At 59.8% G+C, this 17,754-nt stretch overlaps 1 protein-coding gene across 2 annotated transcripts in view; it reads left to right on the top strand.

Annotated features, from left to right (window-relative positions):
* Positions 1-17,754, top strand: part of SDK2 (sidekick cell adhesion molecule 2) — a 268,058-nt gene that overhangs the window by 219,396 nt on the left and 30,908 nt on the right. The window contains exons 26-36 of one of the 2 annotated variants that reach the window (XM_070389018.1): positions 588-703; positions 1,308-1,497; positions 2,710-2,808; positions 4,037-4,231; positions 5,238-5,439; positions 6,323-6,426; positions 6,900-6,970; positions 8,501-8,636; positions 10,171-10,227; positions 11,555-11,656; positions 11,812-11,927. In XM_070389018.1, the coding sequence (XP_070245119.1) occupies positions 588-703; positions 1,308-1,497; positions 2,710-2,808; positions 4,037-4,231; positions 5,238-5,439; positions 6,323-6,426; positions 6,900-6,970; positions 8,501-8,636; positions 10,171-10,227; positions 11,555-11,656; positions 11,812-11,927 (1,388 nt within the window). The remainder of the gene's footprint in view (positions 1-587; positions 704-1,307; positions 1,498-2,709; positions 2,809-4,036; positions 4,232-5,237; positions 5,440-6,322; positions 6,427-6,899; positions 6,971-8,500; positions 8,637-10,170; positions 10,228-11,554; positions 11,657-11,811; positions 11,928-17,754) is intronic. The other variant, XM_070389019.1, reaches the window with a different exon arrangement.

The following is a 17,754-nucleotide window of genomic DNA, read 5'->3' as shown; positions in this document are numbered from 1 at the left end:
CCTGATCCTTCCCTGCACTGCTTCCTAAGTTAGGGGGACAGGTTCCCAGGAGGAGATACCTGGCTCTGCGCCCTTTAACCCTGACCTCAGTGATGCCTGCAAGACCCCACGATTGGAGGTGGGGGAGGGGAAGGGGGGTGCGGGTTGGGTTAGCTCTCAGAACATTCCAGAAACACAAGCAGCCGCTCACAGGGGCCTGGCAAGGGGACACCCACAGAATATGTGCTCCCAGCCTGCAGGCAGCCCTCACCCGTCCGCACGTGGCGGATACCCTGTGGCTTCTTCCTGACGCCCTTTAAATGATGGCTCCCTTCCCACCAGGCTCCCCCGCCACCCCACCTGCACCCCCTGCGGCTGCACTGGCAGGAAGTGTAGGCTCATCCTGTCGTGAGTCTGAGCGGGGGTCACGGGTTTACCTCGCGCCAGAAGCAGCACGTGTGATGCTCCGGAGCCAAGAGCATCACGGTCGCGGGATAGTTTGCTGTTTGGGGACTGCACCCCCGTTCCTTCCCTGGACTCCCTCCACCCCTCCACTGCGGGGTCCACGCTGGGTCCTGAGCCCCTCCTCCTCCTCCCTCCTCTCCCAGTGCCATCCTCTGGCCCCACCAACGTGTCTGCGCTGGCCACCACCTCCAGCAGCATGCTGGTGCGCTGGAACGAGGTCCCCGAGGCCGACCGCAACGGGCTCGTGCTGGGCTACAAGGTGAGAGGCTCCCTGCTTCCCCGTCTAGGCACCCCATCCTGGCAAGCCCCTGGTGCTCAGGATGCTGCCTTCTAGAGTGGACACAGGGGATCTGCTTGCTGGCATCCACAGGTCACCACGGCAACCAGGGAGTCCTCCCTTGGGGGTGGGGAAGCTTCCCATAAGGGCTGTGGGTCCTGGGGGGTCAGCTCCGCCTCCCCCAGGAGGCCACACTGGGCCCCCACAGGCCCAGATTCAGTTTCCATCATCTTCTAGAATTCCTTCCAAGCCTGCACCTACAGCCCTAGCCTGGAAGTCATGAGACATCCCAGCGCTGCGGCTCCTGGCTGTGTGACCTTGAGCAAGTCAGGCCCCTCTCTGGGCTGTTTTCCTAGCCGGATGCTCTCCGAGGAACCTCCAGCTCTGCAGCTTAGTGCATCCCTGTGTCCCCCTCCCTCCCCGAGCACTAGCCTGTGTAACCTGGGGACCAAGCCCCTCCAAGGGGCCCCGGGTCCACCCACTCATCCTCACCACCCCCCACCCAGCTCCTGGGGAGGAGACAGGAGACGTTCTGGCAAGACCAGAACCCAGCCCACGGCCCTGACCCTGCGCTGGGCTCTGACAGGTGCTATACAAGGAGAAGGACTCGGACGCCCCACCTCGGTTCTGGCTGGTGGAAGGGAACTCTTCCCGCAGCGCCCAGCTCACAGGCCTGGGCAAGTACGTGCTGTATGAGATCCAGGTGCTGGCCTTCACGCGCATCGGCGACGGGGGCCCCAGCCACCCTCCCATCCTGGAGCGGACCCTGGACGACGGTGAGGTCACACCCCCCCCAGGGTCTGGGCAAGGCTGGGAGCTGCGCGTCCCCCTGCACCACCCCCTCCCCAGCCCTGCCCCTCCTGGGATCTCCCGCTGCCCCAAAGGGAACCCTGGCCTCGGGCTTCCCCTGGGGGAGCAGGCTTCTGAGGGCCACCTGCCCACTGCAGGGAAGGCTAGCAACAGACCTCATCCCTAGGGAAGAGATGCCAGCGCAAGGGCCTTTGGCGTCTGATCCAGCCTCGCTGGGGCAAGAAAAGAGAACCTGTGCCCCTTTTGCTTCTTGTCCGCCTGGGGGCAGGCTCAGGCCTAGTGCAGGCCTGTGCAAGGGAGAGGCCTGGTTTTCCCTTTGCACAAGCCTGCGGGTCTTGTTTGCCAACGAGTGACACCAGCTGAGCTCCAGGCGTCCGTCTCTGTGGCAAAACACCCCGTCAGAGGCCGCCCTGACAGGTCCTTTGCCCTGCTTCCTGCCCACACGCATCCTCACACGCTGCTCAGCACAAACATCGGTGGGGTCGGGCTGAGAGGGCCAAAGGAAGCCCAAACACCATGTGTCTCTGTGCTCAAAAGCCATAAATCAAGCTAATGATCTGTTAAATTAAATATGTTTCATCCTTCCGCCTTGACAAATATACCCTCCTAATGACCTGGAAGGCCAAGTTCAAATTTAGAAATCTCAGCTTCCTTGGCGTTCCTGGTGGGATGGAAGCTGCACAGGAAAACCTATGCCCCCGTCACCCTGGTTCTCTCCCCTCCTCAGCCCCGTCCCCTCTGGCCTATACCCGTCTCCATCCACATGCGTGCCCCAAAACAGCCGCCCGTTGGCCATTCCTGGGTCCAGAAGGGCAAGTCTGCACCCTGGGGAGGGTGGATCCGGGGAACAGACCCAGGAAGCATGCTTGGGGCTGTTTGGACAGGGCGCCCCAGATCTGAGGATTCCAGAGAGAGTTCTGGAAAGAGGAGTGGTGCCTGCTCGGGATGGGCACTTCCATTTGCCCCCAGGCTGCAGCCTGGGTCCCTTCTACTTCCTGCCGAATAATACGTAAACCTCCCTGATCACATGTCTGTGCCCCATGCTCACACACAGACACACACTCCCCCGCAGCTCACTGAGCCGAGCGGCCCTGTCCCCCGCCTCCCCCGAGCTGTTCTGCAGGAGCCGGGTGGGTCTGGGGGCACACCATCACCTGCTCCTCCCTTGTGCCCCCCAGTCCCGGGACCCCCTGTGGGCATCCTGTTCCCAGAGGTGCGGACCACATCAGTGCGGCTGGTCTGGCAGCCCCCCGCTGCCCCCAACGGCATCATTCTTGGTAAGGCCTTCCCCTTCCCGGGCCCTGGCCACAGAAGCAGGAGGTGTAAGATACAAAGGAGGCAGATTCTGCGTTGGCAGGAGGGAGACTGAGCCCAAGCAGCATTCACATATCCTCGAGAAGGGTTCTGACTTCTCCCACTGGAAATCTCAGTCTGGCAGAGGACAGATTTGTGGTGGCCCAGGGGGAGGGGGAGGGGGGGAGGGGGAGTTTGGGGTCGGCAGATGAGAACCCTAGAATGGACGGACAGCGAGGTCCTCTCTGAACACAGGGAGCTGTGTCCAGTGTGTTGGGATAATCCCTAATAGAAGAGAGTACTATAAAAAGAATGCGCGTGTACACGTGTTACTGAGTCACCTTGCTACACGGCAGAAATCAACGCAACACTGTGGATCGACTAAACATTAACTTAAAAAAAAAAGGAACTGTAAGATTATCAGCTGGAGGGCACGGTCACGTTCAGGTCTCTTAAGGATCATTGATTAGCTCTGTGCCCCCACAGAGGGGCAGGAAGGGCCACTAATCAGCTCTGTGCCCCAAGAACCCCAGGGCCCCAGCTGACGGGCCATCTGGTAAACCTCGGCCATGGCTTCTAAGTGTGGCCAGGTCAGGCTGCCCTGACAGGCTCAGCCCGGAGGCTATCACAGGTGGGAAATGGGGCCCACAGCCCCAGCAGGGATGCTGTAGATGGGAAGCATCATTTCATACCCAAGGCTCCTCCCTTAACACACACACACACGCACACTCACAGATGCAGGAGGAGGTGCAGGGTTGAGAGCAGCAGCCGTGTGAACTTGAGCCCGTCTGCTCCCCTCCACGGCCTCAGCCCCTCACCTGTACTGTGGGGACTGGACCACCTATATCTGGTTCAGGGCTCTCAATCCCGGCACCTCCCGGTGAAAGTCACGCCTCTGAAGAGTGGAGGTGGGGAGGGCACGCGACTTGAACTCAGAAAGACCTGGGCTGGCTGGACTCCTGGCTTGGTCACTTCCTGTTAAGTGGTCTGGCCTCTCTGAGCCTCAGTGTCCTCCTTGGGGGGCTGGGCTGGGTGGGGGGTGGATCGCAGCTGTCCAAGGCCCCCCAGAGTCACACTCCCCAGGGGGCAGCTGAGGACGTGAGAGTGACCCAGGGTGGCTCAAGGGCAGACGCTGCGGTGGCCTTGGGCTTGGGGCCCTGGGGGCAGCCTGCCCCGCCTCCCAGCGCCGCCACCCCCCTTCCCGCCCCGCAGCGTACCAGATCACGCACCGGCTCAACGCCACCTCGGCCAACGCCGCCGCTGTGGAGGTGCTCGCGCCCAGCGCCCGCCAGTTCACAGCCACCAGCCTCAAGCCGGAGTCTGTCTACCTGTTCCGCATCACGGCCCAGACCCGCAAGGGCTGGGGAGAGGCTGCCGAGGCCTTGGTGGTGACCACTGAGAAGAGAGGTGACTGTCCCCTGGGGCCGGGGAGGGGGCGGGCGCTCACCCCCTTTCCTGGTGCCCCGCCAGGGGTGGGCCAGTGACAAGCTGTGAGTCTCTTGTCCTGGTCCCCAGTGAAGAATGGGCTCTCCCCTCTGTCCCCAAGGCCAGCACCAGCTCCAGTTGACTTCCAGAGCTGGGCGGGGCAGTCCCCTCCCTAGGACCGTGCTCTGAGCTGGTACTGGTTTTCCGAAGGGCGGGTTGGTGAGGTCAACTTCCCTCCTCACTCCCCGCCCCCTCGACAGAGGAATCCAGTTGGGTGCAAAATGGGGCTGCAGCCCAGAGCCCCGGCTGCCTTCACCCTGCGGCCCTGAGCTGGCTTCTCACCCCAGATCGGGTTCCCCAGAGGCAGGCCTGATCCCCGGGCCCCTGTGAACCTGACTTATCCGACAGTGTTCCCAGGAAAAAACCAGAAGGACAGTGGTTCTCAACTTGGCACCCCCCACCGGGCCACCGGGCAAAGTCTGGAGGCCTTTGGGTTGTCACACATGGAGAGGAATGCGTCCTGGCACCTAGTGGGTGCGGGCACACAGCCCACAGCGTGCGGGACAGGCCCCGTCAATAGAGACTCATCCACCCAAAGCCGAAGCGCAGAGAACCCCCGCCACAGGGCGTGGGGACGCGAGAGGGGACCACGCACGGGCGGCGGACACGCCGAGTCCTGTGGAGGGAACGCGGGCTCAGCCACACTCCGTCAGGGCCAGCCTAGGTCCCATCGCAGCCCTGTGCAGACACGGGGCAAAGGAGCCGGTGTCCACACCTCTCACTGTGAGCCCTGGGGGGTGGGTGGGGTGAATTCCCAGACACCCGGGCCTCCCCTAGCCCAGGGACCACCGCTGACCAGGAGCCCCGATGCTGACTGTCGGGTCTGCTGTGTGTGGAAGTGGGCTGGGGAGGCGGGTGAGAACGCACATCTCTTACTCCCGCCGTGTGCTCACCCGCTCGCCCTCTGCTCCGTGTGCCCCCCCCCCAGACCGCCCACAGCCCCCCAGCAAGCCCGTGGTGCAGCAGGAGGACGTCAAGGCACGCAGCGTGCTGCTGTCCTGGGAGCCGGGCAGCGACGGGCTGTCCCCCGTGCGCTACTACACCGTCCAGACCCGCGAGCTGCCCAGCGGCCGGTGGGCGCTGCACTCGGCCTCCGTGAGCCACAACGCCTCCACCTTCCTCGTGGACCGGTGAGGCCCCGCGGCCTGGCCGCCAGCATCTCCACCCTGCCCCGACCAGCCGGGGACACGGCACCCTTGGAGGGGCTCCTGGGGGCCCAGAGCCCACCCCCACATGGCTTCCACAGCCCCCATCCCCTAGACCCCTCCCCATCCACGCACATCCCTTCCGGCTGTGTCCGAACCTCCCTCCCCACCCTCCCTGGAGCCTTGTTAGGGCTGCCTCTTAATTATCTATTTCTGGAGCCTAGAAGCCCCCCCCTTCGAGAGAGGCTGGCCACTCTTCATTAGCTGGATCCCGCCAGCCAGCCGGCATCTCCCTCTCCATCTTTAATAGGGGAGTGGAGCTCCGCTCCGAAATCTTGCCTTCAATTTAATTCCTACTGGGATGTATTTTTAATATTCCAGTTGACGTGCCCGAGAGTTTTGAGCAGTACTCTTCTTCTCCCCACCCCCCGCCGCACCCCCAATAAATCAAAAAGGAAGCCGTTTGCCTGGAGAGGAAATGAGCCTTATAGAGATGAAGTGCTGGTTAACTCTTGAGACCCTCGGCCCCTCCTGAATTTACTAAGTGCAAGAGCAGGCTGGCAGTTCTTGGGGGCGGGGTCAGCTCCCAGTGGGGTTACTCTGCCTGCAGGCCTCTCCGAGGTAGAAAACATGTGGACGTTTCCACTTGGGGGCCTCTGGCTGGGACCAAGCCTGAGGCCACGCCCTGAGCCGGCCCAGTCTAGGGGGTCCCAGGTTGCACCGGCACAGCAGACCGTTCTTCTGAGCCCCCATGTTCCTGTCTGTGTAGTTGGTCCGCACCCTCCGGGGCTGCCCTGGGGAGACGGCGAGCAGAGATGGGGGACCTAGAGGGACACCTCCCCGTTCATTTATTCCGATTCCTCTACAGGCTCAAGCCCTTCACATCCTACAAGTTCCGCGTGAAGGCAACCAACGACATCGGAGACAGCGAGTTCAGTGAGGAGTCAGAGCCCCTGACCACCCTGCAAGCCGGTCAGCGCCCTCTGCTTGGTCTCTCTCTCGGTCCCCTGGGCAGTTGCTGGGCGCTGGGCATTCTCTTTGTGGGGAGGGGGCCTCCAAAGATGGAGGGACTCTAGGCCTGCTGGATCCTTGGTCTGGCTCCCTGGGCAGACTCCCAAGGAGATTTGGGTCCGAGGGGCTTTCTCCAGGGCTCAGCACCCACAGCCAGCCTGGCGTCCTCACGTCTCCGAGCTCACGGCCAACCCCAGGAAGCCGCGTCGGCGTGGGGAGGCCCGTGGGGGGCAGAGAGAAGAGGCTCCAGGCCCTCGGCTCTGGGCTGGGGTCAGGGTCCCGGCCCCTGTCCCCATCCACATTGGCTCTTCTTGCGCAGGAGGTGGGGGGGCAGTGGGGGTGGATTGTGCCTGAAGCGGGATCAGCATCAGTGGAACCTGGTTCCCATGGCCTCCCAGGGGCCCCAGAGCTCAGCTGCCCACCTCTCCCCACAGCCCCCGACGAAGCGCCCACCATCGTGTCCGTGACACCCCACACCACCACCTCGGTGCTGATCCGATGGCAGGTACGGCCGGCAGGCGGGGAGGGGCCCGTGTCCCGTGCAGACTCGGTCACAGTCTGCGCTCAGACCAGCAATTCACCAGCCCTGGCGGGACCGGAACACGGTATCCACATGCATAGACACGCACGCTCACATGTACACAGACACACCCTTCACTCCCCTCCCCGTAATCACATCCTGCCACGTACCCTGTGTGGATGAGGACCCAGACTCGGGGAGGGGATGAGAAAGTCGCAGGTCACCCAGCTACTAGCTGGCCCTAGGTGCCCTGAGGTCAGCAGAATCCTCGGACAGAGACAGGCGTGGGGCATCCAGGGTCTCCATGAACCCAGCCCTGCTCTGGGTGAAGGGGTTCCCAACAGAGACCAGACACAGGTTTGTGTGCCCCACCTGTCCCCGGGCCAGGCTCTGACCTGTGAGCAGGAACCCACTGTCCAGGTACAAATGATCCCCCTTCCATCCCTGCCCACCCCCAGCCACTGCTCATGTGGGCACTGCCTCTCACATGGCCAGAGGAAGACCCAGGACACTTCTCAGAGAGCCAGCTGCCCCTGGGTACCTTCATGACCCTCCCCAATCCCCTGAAGTCCAGCCATGGGGCTCAGCAGGTCACCCCCAGAGGCCCGCAAACCAGGAACTGGTTTTCTCAGGATTAGAGGGGCAGGTGCCAACCTTTGCCCACCTGCAGTCCCCCTGAAGGGGAAGCCTTTGAGGAGGAGACAGGAGGGACCTTCCCCAACCCTCCCCCAGCCCCAAGCCCCCCTGAGGAGGACGGTCCCCAAAGACAAAATGACCTGGAGCAACCAGGAGCCAGTGGAGGCTGGAGCAGGGCGGGGCCGTCCTGATGGAGTGAGCCGCAGGGAGGTGCCAGATGCAGCCAGGGACGCAATTAAGGAGCTCATAAAAGGCTGAACTGTTGCAGCGGGTTTTTTAGAAGAGGTGTCATAAAAGGTAGTTTCCACGTTCTCCAGAAGCCTGTTCTCCAGCTCATCTGAGGACGGGAGCAGAAAGCAAAGGAGAAAACGATAAAGACACAGAGGTGCAGTGCAAGGCGACACACTCGCCCTGGGTCTGGCTGAACAGCAGGGCAAGGGCTCTCCCTAGTTCCTAATTCCTGGGAAACTCCAAGAGATCTCAGCCAGGGTGGTGATCATGTGAGGAAGTTTCTAGACAAGGGATGACACTTTAAGACTCGCTCTGCATCCAGAGTCGTGCTCAGGGCCCTCACGTTGCTGTGTGACCTTGGGCAAGTTCCTTTCCATCTCTGAGCCTGCTCTGTTCAGTGGGAATGGCGTGGTGCCCTGCCTCACAGAGAATGCTACCGGGGTGGAATAACCTCGCTGGAAATGCTCGGAAAATTCAAGCTGCTCATTGCCACTTTGATTCCTTTTCCTGGTCCAGACACAGCCCCTGCCCTGTCCCTGCGGGAGGCGTTGTGGGGGAGGGAGGGAAGGAAGGAGGGGCCGAGTGGAAGGGGCCATGCCGCCTCGGTCCAGCCCAGCGGGCTCCATCCTGCCACCCCCTGCCCTGCAGCCGCCGTCGGAGGACAAGATCAACGGAATCCTCCTGGGCTTCCGGATCCGCTACCGGGAGCTGCTCTACGATGGACTGAGGGGCTTCACGCTGCGCGGCATCAACAACCCAGGGGCCAAGTGGGCGGAGCTCACCTGTGAGTGACAGCGGAGGGAGTTGGGGTGGGCGGAGCCTGAACCTCCAGCTGGACCCCTGCCGCCCTCCCCTGTGCGCACCTCTCACCCCGTCAGGTTCAGTCACCAAGTGCATGCTTCCTTAGCATTTCACACGCCCCCGGACACTGGGGGGACACCAGGGAACAAGACAGACAGGGTCCTTGCACTCTCAGAGCTTGCAGGCTGGAGGAGGAGCCAGGTGCTGGAGAAGAAAACCCTGGTAGGGGTGTCTAAGACTGCTGGCATGACCGTTGTGAAGGGCATATTCCAGGAGAGCCTAAAGCCGGTGTCAGAAAAGAGGTCCCAGGGGATGCCCGTGGCGATGGCCCTGATGGATGATTCCAGGTCTTAAAGAAGCAGGGGTGGGGGGTCCTGGCATATGCAAAGGGCCTGGGGTGGGAAGGACTCAAAGCCAAGCCTGGTCGTGTCCCAAGGGCAGCAGTCTGGCCCCTTCTGGTTCCTCGGGGAGGTTACTGTTCTGCCCTGGGGTCCTCGGAGCCCAGCCTGCCTCTGCAACTGGAAGTAAGACGCGAGAAGCCGAGTAGAAACCCCAGAGAGTCATTCAAGCTAGGGAAGGACGTGCGGTGCTTTCGGTTAGGATGGTTACTTCGGGGACTTGAAGATGACGGCTGGTGATGGGCAGGGGGCCCAGGTAGAGGCGAATACGGTGACGTAGGGGAGAGCGGGAGGTTGGCCCCGAGGCAACAGGCTTGGGATGGAGTCCAGCCAGTCTGGGAAATGGCGTGCTGTGGTCCACCCCCCACTGATTCATGCTGGGGACGGGCAGGGGTCGCAGGAATCAGTCCCCAGATGGGTGGTAGGACCAGACCAGAGACAGGTGGGAGCGGAGGAGCAGCTTAAGATCCTCTTGATCCGTCTTGAGACGCTTCCTTCCATCCTTCTCTTAAACCCTCTGTGCCCTGTCTTCCAGAGGATATTAGTAGACAACAAGATGATTGAACGTGGAGCCAAGGAAAATTAATAGAAAAAAACTCAGAAGTAGCTGATCCAACAGCTTGCATTCTTCTTTTTTTTTCTATCTTTTGGCAGACATGTGCTGGTGGTTGTGTTTTTATAGGCCTGTGTATAATACAGTCATATTTCCTAGTAGTAAAATGGCTTCTGGTTCATATGAGGAAATTAACGACACCGCTCCATCACGGCAGGAACTCAGCCTTTAGACAAGGGCCCAGAGGGTCCCTCAGAACCGTCTCCATCTGAGGGTACTGGGCTCCCAGGGGCTCCTGGTGCCCTGTGACCTCCGGCGGGTGCACGCCAGGGTGGGGCAGCATCGTCCTGGGAGCTGTCTGCCCCCGCCCCACCCGCTCCCGCCCCGGCCCCTAACTCAGGAATCTGGAAGCCCCTTCCCTCTGCATGTGTCTTCCCATCCCGCCTCCTCATCGGGGTCTCTGTGGCACGGTGCGTGTGTGTACTAACCTCCTCTGTCTGCTGTCTCCCTCCGGCCCCCCGCACCCCACCCCCCGCCCCAACCACCCCCCTGACCCCACCCCATAGCCTTCTACTCCATGCGGAACCTGAGCCGGCCCAGCCTCACGCAGTACGAGCTGGACAGTAAGTCCCCTTGCACAGCAGCTCCCCAACGGGCCAGGCCTTCCACGGGGAGGGGAGAGGGGCCTCCGAGGACGCCTGCCAGCAGCCCAGGGCTGCGCCCACCTCAGGCTGCTTGAGGAAAGGCGCCTCCCTGCACACACGTGACTTTCCTGAAATGCACAGAAAAGCAGGGGCTCTCCCGGGAGGGTCTGCCCCAGCCCTCATCCATCAGGACAGAAGAGAAAGGAAAATGGCTTTGGTCTTATGATCTGGGGAGCCGGGGATGGTGACAGGGGATCCACGGTAGGACCCGGTGGTCCCGCTGGTTGGATGTGTGGGGGTTCACGCTGCTGCTGCCGCCCATCTCGTCCATCAAAGGCACTTGTCAGCTCAGCTGTTTTGCCCACTGAGTTCGACCCTGAAGTGAGCAGAGCCCCTTCTTCCCCCAGGGACCAGGACAAGTCCCTGGCCAGTGCCCCGGCCCCCCGCCCTCACTCTTTCCCTAACATCCCACAGGGTGTTTAGTTCTCCCGAAGACCCAGAGCCTTGAGCCAGGGGGCCTCCCATTAGGGGCCCATGTTAGACTGAGTTATTCATCTCCTTCCTTCCTCATGGGCGCAAGCCCAGGGCTGTCAGGGTAGTTAGAACGCCCACCTGGGGAGGGGGAGCAGAGAGGAGCCCCCCAGCAGGCACAGTGATGCCCCCCCAGGTGTCAGGCCCATTTTCCTGCAACTGCGCCCCTCTCAGCTTCTAAGTGTCTCCCCCCAAACACCCCAAAGTGAGTAGAAACAGAGGGTTTCTTAGCACCAAATTCACATCCAATAAGCCCCTCTCTCTAAGGCTGAGCCCCGCCCCCATGTTGAGAGTTGGTTTAGGGAGACTGGGGGGGAGCGGGGGGGATGGGGAGGAGCTGGGAACCTGGCAGCCCTGTGACCAGGGTACCAGGACAGGCCGGGAAGAAGCGGCCTGGTTTAGGGAGACTGGGGGGGAGCGGGGGGGTGGGACGAGCTGGGAACCTAGCAGCCCTGTGACCAGGGTACCAGGACAGGCCGGGAAGAAGCGGCCTGTGACCCGGCACGGCATTCACACCTGTTGTCCCAGCGTGAGTGTCAGTAGTGCCCCTTTCGATCCTAAAAGCCTCCAGGATGGTCGCATCCTATGCGGGGTCCCAGGGATGAGCCAAGGCGTCCCCCGCCACGGGGGCCGCCCCCCCAGCTGTTCCCTGTCCTTTCCTGGGCCTGCACTCCGGGGTCCAGGCTCGCAGGGGAGCGTCATCTCAGCCCCCCGCAGCCTCCGCCCTCCATGACGTGAGCTCTGTGTCTCTCCACTCTCTGACTGTCACCCCCAGACCTGAACAAGCACCGGCGCTACGAGATCCGCATGAGCGTGTACAACGCCGTGGGTGAGGGGCCCTCCAGCCCCCCGCACGAGGTCTTTGTCGGGGAGGCAGGTGAGCACTGCTGCGCTTCCAGCCCCCTCCCTCCCCGGTCCTCCCCCGCCCCGAGAAGCCCAGCAGGAGGGGGTCTGGGATCTCGGGGCCCAGCCCGGCCCAGCGCCTCCTCCCTGGGGGCCCCCTGCACACTCGGTTCCCCTCTCGCCCCCCAGTGCCCACGGCAGCGCCCCGCAACGTGGCCGTCCATGGCCCCACGGCCACACAGCTGGACGTGACGTGGGAGCCGCCCCCATTGGAGAGCCAGAACGGGGACATCCAGGGCTACAAGGTAGGGGTGCTCGGGCAGGGAAGGGGGTCCAGGGGACACAGGGTCTGGCGGGGCTTGGGAGGGACCCAGGTGTGGTGAGGGGCAGAGGTCCTGGGTCTACACTCGCTCTCTTGGCTGTTTGCATCCAACCCACTGAAATACACGCAGCTGGAGCAAAACGCTACCCATCCTCCCGGCGTCCCTGGGGCAGGCGGCACTCAGATGCTAGAAACTCGGGCCACACCCCAGCTTGTACCATCCCCACAGCTTCTACAACCCTTGCCCAGCCCACCAGCTCCCGAAGCCAATGTGAGACCCCTTGAAGTGGTTATTTGGCCAACTCTAGTTACAGTATGGATGCTAACTGAATGGCCAGTTAGTGAAGAACCACGGACAAGGTCTTGGAAATCTCTGTTTAAAGTTATTTCTAGATTTTAGACAATGACGTGTGTTATGACAGGATTCTATTCGTCTCCGGTATTTGCTAAGCCCTTTAGAACTTCCCTGGTCGCTCAGATGGTAAAGAATCTACCTGCAAGGCAGGAGACCCAGTTCAATCCCTGGGTCGGGAAGATACCCTGGAGAAGGAAATGGCAACCCACTCCAGTATTCGTACCTGGAGAATCCCATGGACAGAGGACCCTGGCAGGGTAGAGTCCACGGGGTCACAAAGAGTTGGACATGACTAAGCAACTAATATTTCAGTGTTAGCTTAAGACTCCTAAAAGCCTGTTAAAACTGGTAGAGTATAATGATTGTACCCATTGCACAGATGAGGAAACTGAGTCCCAAGTTAGTGGCTCAATGAGGCTCACTTGGTGAGTCACCAAGTTAGTGGCTCACCAAAAAATCTGGCAGCAGAGCATCAAACTCCAGGTCTGCTGGCCCTCACCCTGTAGGGGGTGGGGAGGAAGCACTGGGCACACAGCCACTCGGATGTGCTTAGTCGCTCAGTTGTGTCCGACTCTTTGCGACCCCATGGACTATAGCCTGCCAGGCTCCTCTGTCCACATGGATTCTCCAGGCACGAATACTGGAGTGGGGAGCCTTGCCCTCCTCCAGGGATTTTCCCAGCCCAGGTCAGGTCTCCCTCATTGCAGGCAGATTCTTTACCGTCTGAACCACCAGCCTCTGGAGGAGGTGGCAACAGTAATGGCAATAACGATGTGCTGCTTGGCTGGACACTCAGCCTGTGGCCGTGTCTGAAGCCTGGCTCCCACGCCAGCGTCCGGCGCCGCTCTGATTCCTGGCAGTGGTTTGTTGCTCCAGAGGGCAGTCCAGTGTAGCGGCAAGGTGGCGAGGATGGGAGCCACCAGGAGCGTCTTGGTTCAGCCCTGGTCGCACAGGCAGAAACTTGAGTTTCCACAAAGGCAGGGGCCTTGCTGGGTCCCACGGCTCTTGGAGACCCCATATATAGGAGTCTGGCTCTGTGTGGGGTGAAGAAGGCGGGAGCGAAAAGGAGAGACGTCTCGCCAAGGATGCTCTGAAGATGGATGACGCTCCTGAGCAGCGCCAGCTGGGAGAACTAAATATTGCGCCCCTAGCATATGCCTCCCCAGGGACGACAAAGGAGCCTGGCGGGGCCTGCTCTAGCTTGGCAGACACCAGGCTAGGGAGATGTGAACACCTCCAGTTAATGCACGGTCCCCGGAAATGTGTGGGTGCCCGGGCGTGGTGCATCACACCGCAGAGGTCCACGTGCTCAGGGGAACATCACAACCAAGCAAGGACGCTGATGAGGGAAAGAGAATTGCCGCCTCCGAGACCTGCATTAGGACTTCCCTGGTGGTAAAGAATCTGCCTGCCAGTGCAAGAGACGTGGGCTTGATTCCTGCATTGGGGAGATCCCCTGAAGAAGGAAATGGCAACCCACTCCAGTACTCATGCCTGGAGAATTGCATGGACAGAGGAACCTGGTAGGCTGCAGTCCATGGGATCGCAAAGAGCCAGACACGACTGAGTGATTAAACAGCAACAACAAGCCCTGCATTAACGTCCATGCTCGTCGGCCTTAACGTCAACCATGAGCTCACACCACCAGCCAGTGGTCAGGCCAGGGTGAGCTGTGACGTGTGTGGGGGCAGGCAGGTCGGTGCAGCCGGCCTTTTCAGGAACGCGTGTTTATTGAGTAGTTATTTTGTGCCCGCTGCGTTCCCGATACTGAGATTAAATCAGAGACAGCGTGAGCTTAAACTGCAGGGGAGGAAAGCTAGTGACACACAAAGCAAGGAGCAGCTCCAGCTGGTGGTGAGTGAAGCAGGTTAAGGGGCACGTTTGGGACTTTAAACAGGGTCTTCGGGAGAAGACTTAATGAGAAGCTGCCACGTGAGCAAAGATGAAGGCAAGCCAGGTGTGAATCGTGTGGATCTGAGAGAAGAGTGTTCCGGAACAAGGGGACTGACGAGCAAAGGCCCTGGGTTCAGTGGGTGCTAGGCTCACACAACGCCCAGCAGAGAGACCCAGCATGATGGAGTGCATTACCTGGAGCCCTCTGAGCTTTGGCTGAATGAGATGACGGCCATGGGGGGCTTGGGGACAGAAGACGGACCTGGGTGACCTGGGTTTTTGAAGCTTGTACTGGCTGCTGCGTTGAAGGGAGTCTGCGTCGGGGCAAGTGCAAAACCATGAAGAGCTGGCGGCATCGCCAGGTGATGGGGGTTTAGACCAAGCAGTAGCTGTGAGAAGCGTTTGCTCTTGGTTCCACACGGAGGGCAGAGCCAGCAGAATTTGCTGATGAGCTGATCGTGGAATGTGACAGGAGGAAAAGCAGCAAGGATTTCCGAGCAGTTGGATACTGGAGCTTCCAGTTACAGAGCAGGAAAAAAGGAGGCAGTGAAGGTGGAGGGGGCCAGAGGAGGAGGCTCGAGACGCTTGTTGGATGTCCACGGGGAAACGCTGAAGGGAGCTGGACACACGGGTGCGGAGTCCAGGGAGAAGTTCCAGGCTGGAGGTGTGAGTGGTGAACGCCTTCAGCACACAGATGGTACCGAAAGCCTGGAGATTAGACACGGTTAGATAGTGAACACCAGACGTCTGAAAACTGAGCCCCAGGACCAAAGCAAGTGATCGAATTCTCAAAACCCACGTGAAGACTGTGCTTTCAGGGGAGAGGAAGCAGATGCGCCAACCCTCCTGAGAGCTCAAGCAAGAAGAGACCTAGGAGGCAGTGATTCAGGGATGGGCAGACCACAGCCCATGGGCCTAATCCCGCCCACAACTTGTTTTTATAAATAAAGTTTTATTGGCACACAGCCACACCCATTTGTTTACAGATCACTTTTGGCTCCTTTCAAGTCACAAGGCAGAGTTGAATAACTTCCACAGAGACCGTGGGGCCTGCAAAGCCTGAAATATTTCTTACCTGGCCCTTTACAGGAGTTTCCAGAGCCCTGAATGATTACATTAAACAGGCCAAGTTCACGGGTGACTCTGATAACAAGTTCGGGGCAGGGGATGCCTGCTTGGAGTGGGTTCGAGAGAGAATGAGGAGAGGCAGCCAGTGGTGACATCCCTTTTGAGGAGTTTTGCTTTAGAGAAAAGTGACGAAATACAGTAGAGGCTGGAAAAAGACAGTCAACAGAGGCGGTTTTAAGATGGGAGGAATAACTCGTGTGTGTGCTGATAAAAACAGTTCTGGAAAGAGGAAGAATTTCGTGATTCGGGGACGAGAGGAAGCTGTGGTGGGTGATGCCCTGGAAGAGGTGACAGGGGCTGGGATTTAGGGCAGGAAGGTGGGGTCATCTCAGTAGGGAGCTGCAGGAGGGAGGCAGAAGGTAGGGACACAGCGGGGGAGGTGGTCCAGGTGGCGAAGGGAGCGTCTGGAGTCTCCCAGGATGGCTTCTGGTGCTCTCTGAAGGGCCCGCAGCTAGGAGCGGGAATGGGAAGGAGAGGCATGGAGCCGCGAGGTGCGATATTGCAGTAGGTGGACCAGACCAGTGTAGCACGGTTACCGGCCACTGGAGGCCATGCCCGTGAACTGAAAGTGTGGCTTTCCTCCAGCGACAGCCAGCGATGTGGCGTGTGGGCTTGGACCTGACTTAACTGAGGCTGAAGACGCCTGTGATGAAGCCAGAAGGGGCAGGGACCCGGTGGTCTGTGATGACCTTGAGGGTTGGGAAGGGGTCAGTGGCAGGGAGCTCCAAGAGGGAGGGGATGTACGTTCACATGTAGCTGACCCTCATGGTTGGACAGCAGAAACTAACACAGCGGTGTAGAGCAATTATACTCCAGTTGTAAAAAGCGGGCCTGGAATTGAGAATAAGAGATAGAAAGTAGTGACCATAATTCATTCCCGCGCCTGTTCCCGTCTACAGACAGTGTTTATCCATCAGCAAATAGTTATTGATCACCAACAGGTGTGCCAGGCATGATTCTGAGTGCTTAAGACACAAGGGAGCCAAAGATGTGGGCGCTCCCGGGAGCCATTTCCTTGCAGACACCTGGCCACCTCCGGCCTGCACAGCAACCGGGCCGTGTGCCACCTGCTGGGGTGCTCAAGGCTCAGGTCCCTGGGCTGTTTTGCACAAATGACATTGAATCATCATCTAACAGAAGTCTGCTGGATTCAGTATACGCGAGTCAGACCCACCTGCGGAGGGTGCCCATTTATGGATGTGAGGTGGCTTGGGTCCTGGACCCCCCCGTGCCAAGAACGTGATGCCAGTGCTCTCCTGCATCTTCGCTTTTCTTGCTCTAAAACGCATTCCATCTTTCGAACGCCTCTTCCTGACCTCACGTTGGCTTCAGCCATTTTTCCGGTTGGCCCCTTTCTAGCATAAACCCTCCCCCAAAACGTCTGTCCCCCTTGCCTCTTCCCCGTCTCTCTTGAATCCACTCCAAGAGGGTTCATTTATTTTTTCCAAACAGTGAACCCATGAACGAGTGATTTAATGAGGAACTATCTCAACTCCCACACATCTACCCATGTCAGAAGACTGGAAAAAGAAAGAAAAAGGGAGGGGTTAGAAAAATAACAAGGATTTTGTAGCACTGAGGCATCCTAACTGCCAGTTCACACATGCCGGGCAGGGACAGTTTTATTAGCTTTTTCTCACTTTTATGAGCTTTCTCCAGGCAAACTGAGAAATTGAGCCCAGAGCATGCAGAAACGCCTTTGGCCAGCAGGTGGTGCCAAATGCCCTCTAAAACCTGCGGCCTCGGGCTCCCTGCGTTCCCCGTGCTCTGGTCGCAGAGTTCTGAAACTAGGGAAGGATGCATGGCCTCACTCGCCACTAGCGAACCCTGCTGCTGCTGCTGCTGCTAAGTCGCTTCAGTCGTGTCCGACTCTGCGACCCCATAGACGGCAGCCCACCAGGCTCCCCCGTACCTGGGATTCTCAACTCCCGGTTAATACGAAGTAGAGCCCTTCCTCGGAATCCTCGGGATTGTTTCATAGACGGCTCTCTGTATCTGCCAATACAACCCACCGCCGACCCTGTTGACTGATCTGTTGAAAGCAAATCCTTGTAGAAGTGGACCCAGGCACTTCAGATCCATGTAATTGTAAGCGCTGGGGAACTGCTGTGCTCCTGGACTAAAACTGCCTGCGGCCTCGTGTGTCTTCCTTCTTTCCTCTCCATCACGCTGGTCCTAGGAAGTGGGTGTCCTTGACCTCGGCTATACAGAGGCTATACAGAAGCTATGCAGCTTCCCTGCAGCTTAGGGAAGTCACCTGCCCGAGTCAGCGGTACCCTGGGGTCAGCCCAGGCGTGCCCACTTCTACCGTGGGCTGTGCAAACTGCCGTGTGCCAGCAGCTCACCCAGGCCCTGCAGCCCTGGACAGCTCCCAGGTGGTGCCGATGGGCTGGCCCTTGAACCCACCTCTTCGCTGGGGTGGAGTCTACCTGCC

The sequence above is a fragment of the Bos mutus genome, chromosome 19 (genome assembly GCF_027580195.1).
Source record: "Bos mutus isolate GX-2022 chromosome 19, NWIPB_WYAK_1.1, whole genome shotgun sequence".
Classification (NCBI taxonomy): Eukaryota; Metazoa; Chordata; class Mammalia; order Artiodactyla; family Bovidae; genus Bos; species Bos mutus.
The sequence above is the reverse complement of the archived record's forward strand: the minus strand, read 5'-3'. Positions and strand labels throughout refer to the sequence as shown.